Source organism: Merops nubicus, unplaced genomic scaffold, assembly GCF_000691845.1.
Source record: "Merops nubicus isolate BGI_N331 unplaced genomic scaffold, ASM69184v1 scaffold6754, whole genome shotgun sequence".
Lineage (NCBI taxonomy): Eukaryota > Metazoa > Chordata > Aves > Coraciiformes > Meropidae > Merops > Merops nubicus.
Genome location: NW_008603518.1, coordinates 91,835 through 97,611, shown reverse-complemented (window position 1 = coordinate 97,611; position 5,777 = coordinate 91,835). Strand labels below are relative to the sequence as shown.

The 5,777-nt window shown below is 35.4% G+C and overlaps 1 protein-coding gene across 1 annotated transcript; it reads right to left on the bottom strand.

Annotated features, from left to right (window-relative positions):
• Positions 1-1,363: 1,363 nt before the first annotated feature.
• On the bottom strand, positions 1,364-5,321 carry CSF2RA (colony stimulating factor 2 receptor, alpha, low-affinity (granulocyte-macrophage); the record flags this gene model as incomplete). Its single annotated transcript, XM_008938687.1, has 5 exons — positions 5,246-5,321; positions 4,180-4,309; positions 3,924-4,099; positions 3,045-3,184; positions 1,364-1,402 (listed from the first exon to the last, which is right to left on the bottom strand). Coding segments are annotated over exons 1-5 (561 nt in total), but the record flags the coding sequence as incomplete, so codon positions are not given.
• Between the last annotated feature and the right edge of the window lie 456 nt (positions 5,322-5,777).

Genomic DNA, 5,777 nt, shown 5'->3' with positions numbered 1-5,777 from the left:
AAAGAGAGAAGTTCATAATGCCAGAAGAAGGAATGGAAGAATGAAGAGATCTGGCAATAGATTTCAAAAAGGTCTATTTTATTCACTATCTCCTTGCAAGAAGCACCCACTATCACACCAGAATGCTTGGAGACTTCTTTCCTATTAAGAGGTACAAAAATTCTTTGTTTCTTTCCATCCTAGCAAACAAAAGTGCAAAATATCTATGCATTTACATCTGTAAGTATGAAGTAATAAATGAGGTAGACAGTAACTGAGAGAAAACTAGATCAAGGAAATTATTTTCATTCTTACCAAACTCTACAGGTGTACTCCACTCTCCCCAGCTTGTGCTCACTAAACAACCATTGTCAGTTGCTCTGATTTTGATGCTGTACCTCTTTTCTGCACTGAAGCTCTCAAATATGTAGGAGTTTCCTGTGACGTTTCTCTCCTAAATACAAACCAACTCGACTGTCAACTTCTTATTCACTAGATGTACAGGCATTAAGAAAGTGTCAGGTTCATTTAACGATGCAAACAGTTACAAAAGAAATTTTGACATATACTTCTGTGAACAGACTAGGGTGAAAAAGACAAATAGAAAGTTAACTCTTTAATAAATTAGCCTGTTCCATCCTAATTCCTTTTGTTTGAACATTTTTGTATTGGTGATATGAAGATTGAATTTGCAGTACGTTTCAGTGGCTCCTTAGCCTCTGCTAAACAATGAGATGTTGGGAAAAAAAACAAACAATAGTTTATTTTCAGTCTGTAAATTACATGTGTTACTAGAAGGTAATTCTTTAAAGAATTGGTCATCCCTTAATGTGGATATTTTCAAAACCGAAGTAGAATTTAACAGCCAGATGATACAGCAGGGAAAATTTGACATATATTGAAATCCTTCTCAGAAGAATATTAATCCTTCTTGAAAATTTGATTTTTTTTTCTTTCTTTTTTATACTGGCTTAATCCTTCAGGTGATATTTTCTTGCCTTCTTCATCTCAACCCCTTTCAGAGAGCATTAATAAAGAAAAAATTCTTCACATCTTATGTGTCTAGTGTAATGTAGAATTATGATCAATGTTTCTGCATATATATGAATTTGGTAGGAAGGACAAAAGACTGTAAAATGGAAGATTTTGTGACTTGTATAGAAGTAATATAAAGTTCCACATGTGCAGGTGTTTGGTTTTTTTTGCCATGTTTTACAAATAACTATTTAAAGCTTTGAGTTTAGGAAATTTGTCAATAATGAGCATACACAGTATACTAAAACTAGTAGTTCGAAATCAAAACAATGTGGATGGAGGATGCTCTGATATAGATGAAATTTCAACCTAACAGAAAGGTTAGATTAATATAGTGATAAAGACTTACTGTTTTAGATGCGGTTTTGATGGTTTTCTTGGGATCAGCCTAGCAACAAGAGAAAATTTTAATTTTTGTGATTGGTCTTTTGTTACTATATAATAAAGGGTCCTGCCTTATGAAAGTTTGATTTTCAGCAAAAAAATAATTGTATGTCTAATATTCTAAATGTTTTCTTTCAAAGGCTGCAAAATTAAGCTCTTCTTCTACTGAAAGGTTTATCCTTACCAATGGTGCTCTGAAATAATGTACTTTTTAAATTTGATTGCAGAACTGAGTACCAAAGAACTGAAAAAAAGGCTCAGGTTGCCCACCAAATAATTTTACATTTTACCTGTACAAAACAAAGTATCTAAAAAAAGCCTAGTAAACTTAGACAACGTTTTTTTTTTCCATTCAAAGTTTTATCTATGTATTTTTTACACTCTTAAACATTTAATTTAACTATGCTATGTCTTCATACTTTTTAGTTTTTAGTATTGGAACAAAGGACTTGCAAATATTTTCACAAATATTTCAAACTTTACTTTTGATGCATGGAATACTACTTTTTATATTCAACCAAGTCTTCAAAATACTTGCAATTACTGAAGTGATTTATAAAACCATTTAGAATTCAGACCTGGAAAATTTGGATATTCTGTTCCAATAACTTGAATAATTCTTTTTATTCAAAGATGTAGATGGTTCTTTTCACTTTAACTTAAAAGAAAGGATAGAGAACTTAATAAGATCCCACAATAAACAGATGGTATACATATAATTGTGACAGCTGTGGTTCAACAACCTTAATTATGTAAGCTACAGATGTACTTTAGTTAAACCCAAACTCCTAGACTTCTTCAGTAACATCATGCTGGTGTCAGTAAATGGAGGCAACAGGAAGAGAAAGCGATGTTGGATAGACAAAGGGCAGGATGGAAACTATGGGGATCCAAGTGGAGATATCTAAAAGGTCTTGCAGCACATCTTAACTTACAGGTGCATCTTCCTAATAAAGCACTTGTTAATTCTTTGGGCCTAGTTTAGTAATACCACAAACCTGATTGAGCAGTAGTGATGACTACAAGAAGTAGGAACAAATGCAAAACAAGTCTGTGAAAGGCGTGCTAAAAAGTGACTTACGGAATGGGAGACTGCAGAGAGGAAAACCACAGAACAGGAGGTCCCGATCTAACCTCATCAAAACCCAGCAGTAGGGCTGAAAGACTACACTAGGACCCACCCAAACTGCTTCACAGGAACACATAAAATTGGTTGTATGCAATTTAACAGTAGGGTTGGGCGTTTTTTTGTTCTTTTTTTTTTTTTTTTTTTTTTTTCTGTTTATTCATTTTTGGTAGTTTATTTAGAGTTCAGTTGATGTATCCTATAACTGTTCATAATAAAGTCATTAGGTAACATGGTCCATTCCCCTGTAAGTGCTAGAATAGCTATTCACTCTCAGTGTGGAGAATCCCTTGCCTGGTTTCTTTAAGGACCAGCTGTGCAGTGGACTGAAAACATTCCTTCAGTTTGCTGCCCCTATTTGTGAGTGGCAACAGTCCTCAGCTCACCTGCAAGAGGGGCAATACTTACCAAAAAGGAGAGATTAGTCAAGTAGGGAGAGGGAACAGGGTTTTGGTTGTATGGAAGTCTGTGTGGAAATACAAGCATACAAAATACTATTAGGAATAATAATTATTCTTACCTTGCTTTCTATGATTATTCCATATTTGAAACATGAACATTTTTTCACATGACTTGTACGAGGTGGTTGCCACCAAATTTCACAACCGTGAGAAGCTTCTGTACAGTTCACAGTGACATTTAATGGAGGAGTGAGTTTTTCTACAATAATTCAATTAGAAATACAATTGATTAATAATCATTTGTCTTTGCTGTTTTAAAATACAGGTAGTTATACAAGAAACTGGTCTAAAAAGATGTAAAGCAGCGTTACAAGAATTATTGTATTCAGCCCATATTCAGAAGCGGGATTCCCTCATTTAACACTCCATTTGAGGAGCCTGGAGTATCAGCAGCAACAGTAGGTAAAATTAAAAAGCATAAACCATTTGATAGATTTTACTGAATTCATAATATAATCTGTGCAGGGTGTTTTTTTTTTTATACTGTGTTCATATTAAACAGAAATAATTTTTTTTTATGAAATTAACAAAATTTTTCCTTTAAAAAAATGAAAACTTGCTCACAGTGTTAAGTCAATTGTTTCTTTTGGATAATGTAAATGAACAGAATTATGAGATAATGACAAAAGACCAATGTGTGGATAGTCCCACTCAAGCATTCATAGCTAGATAATCCCAAAAGATGACACCTTTCTTTCACAGAATAAATATTGACTGGAATGTTCACAATTATCTGATCTATGATTTCAGATTGTCTCTGCATTCATTTGTTTTTGCTCATTCTTATACTTTTGACTTTTCAGCTATCAGGGCTGGGAAAATAAAATATAAAAGCTCTTCTGAGGAGCAATATTTTTAAAATATATCATTTTTTCCAGGGATGAATTCTTCATTTCCTTATCACTGGAAATGAAATTGAATAAAAATAAAATCCTTACCAATTTGGTACAGAGCAATTGTCTTCTTATACGACTGAATGGTTTTTCCACTTTCCGACACATTTACTAGGAAATAAGCTCTCTTATTTTCTATTGTCACATTTTGGAATCTACATCCTGTGTGCCTTCCACAATAATCTTTGATGTAATTCTGGCATCCTGTGAAATCTTCTTTCCTTGACATGACATATTGCATCAGTTAGATAATTATACTGTCACGGGTCAAAATTCCCTAGATTCAAGCAGACCTACTTACCTAGAGGTCTTCCAATACAGGAAGTATTGTGTATCTTCTGAAGCAGTCCTGCTGACATTCCAAGTGCAGTTCATGAAGGAAACATTAAAAATGACACAGGCAAAGTTTTCAATGGCTGTCCCATTCATGCCTGGAAACACAGAAAGAATACCACATATCCATTCTATGGAAAGACTGTATAACTGCTCAAATCATGCAGATCTCTGCAAGCTCTTTCAGTAATTTTTAGCCACCTATTAGTAAATCCAGCTGCACGTTGTTTGCAGTCACATGCCTCCTTTAAGACAGCAATGATTTTATTTGTGTTGAGCCATAAGGAATATCTACCATCATTACAGATGTTGAAGATAGACCTGAGATTTAATCAACTCTTTTATCAACTCAGACAAAATGATGTAGTGAAAGTTAATAACATAAACCGTTGCTACTGTGTCCTCTGTTTAGATCCTCTGTTTAAGGTCCAGTCTGTAACGGAATGTGAAGTCTAGAACCATGAGCAAGGCAAGTTCTCTCTCCTGTTTATCTTAAGAGCTCTAACCCTTGGTTGACTTAAAAAGGCCTAAGTATTTAACGTAAGCTGTACGCCATTTTCTTCCATGTAGCGGCTGGGTGATTGCAACCTAACCATGATATTGCTTCCTGAAGCTAGTCCCTGCTGAAGTGTCATGATTTTGAAGAGAGAATGGCAGATTTTTTGATCTTGAATTGAAAATGGTTGCTAATCCATTCTGGCACTTTGGATGCAGGGATAGGGGGAATTTTATTTGTACTAAACTTGATGGAAACAGGCCTGATTATATGTGTCATTAATGTATTAATGTAAAACCAAAATAAAACCGAAGCAGAAGTTGACAGCTTGCTTAAATTAGAATATTGTTCAGGTTCTGGATTAACGTGGGGAATTAAATCCTTGTGTTGTTTCTTCCTCATCAAGAGGTGACATCTCCCACAGAAAGTTATAAATATATAGTAGCTCTTCTTAACTATTATCATCATGACAGGTTGAGTCAAAGCTTTCCATGAATGTGGTTCATGAAGCTTAAATTCCACTACTACTTACTTTTACCTGTACCTCCCCAGTTAGCCTTAAAGCTCCCTACATGTGTAACACAGACTCCCAAACATGACTGAGAAGCCACCATATTGTGAAAACAAGTGACTGTCTCCTGTCCAAGCTTTACTGCAGTCCAAGCTGAAAGCATCTTTTTCCTTACGTTCCTAAAAGTATCTGATCATGTAGCTGGCAGTACTGTTTCCAAAAGAAATGATGTTTTTGAGCAGACCAAAACTTTTGACATTCTTTTAATGCAGTCCAGGATGCGATTGGTCTTCTGGGCTGCCATTGCACATTGGTGGCTCATGTCCAGCTTTTCATCTACTGGTACCCCCAAGTCCTTTTTTGTAGGGCTGCTCTCTATCACATCATCCCCCAGCCTGGATTGATAGCAAATATTGCCCCTACCCAGGTGCAGACCTTGCACTTGGCCTTGTTGAACCTCATAGATTTCACATGGTCCCACTTCTATAAGCTTGTCCAGGTCCCTCTGGATGACATCCCATCCCTCTGGCACATCAGCCACACCACTCAGCTTTGTGTC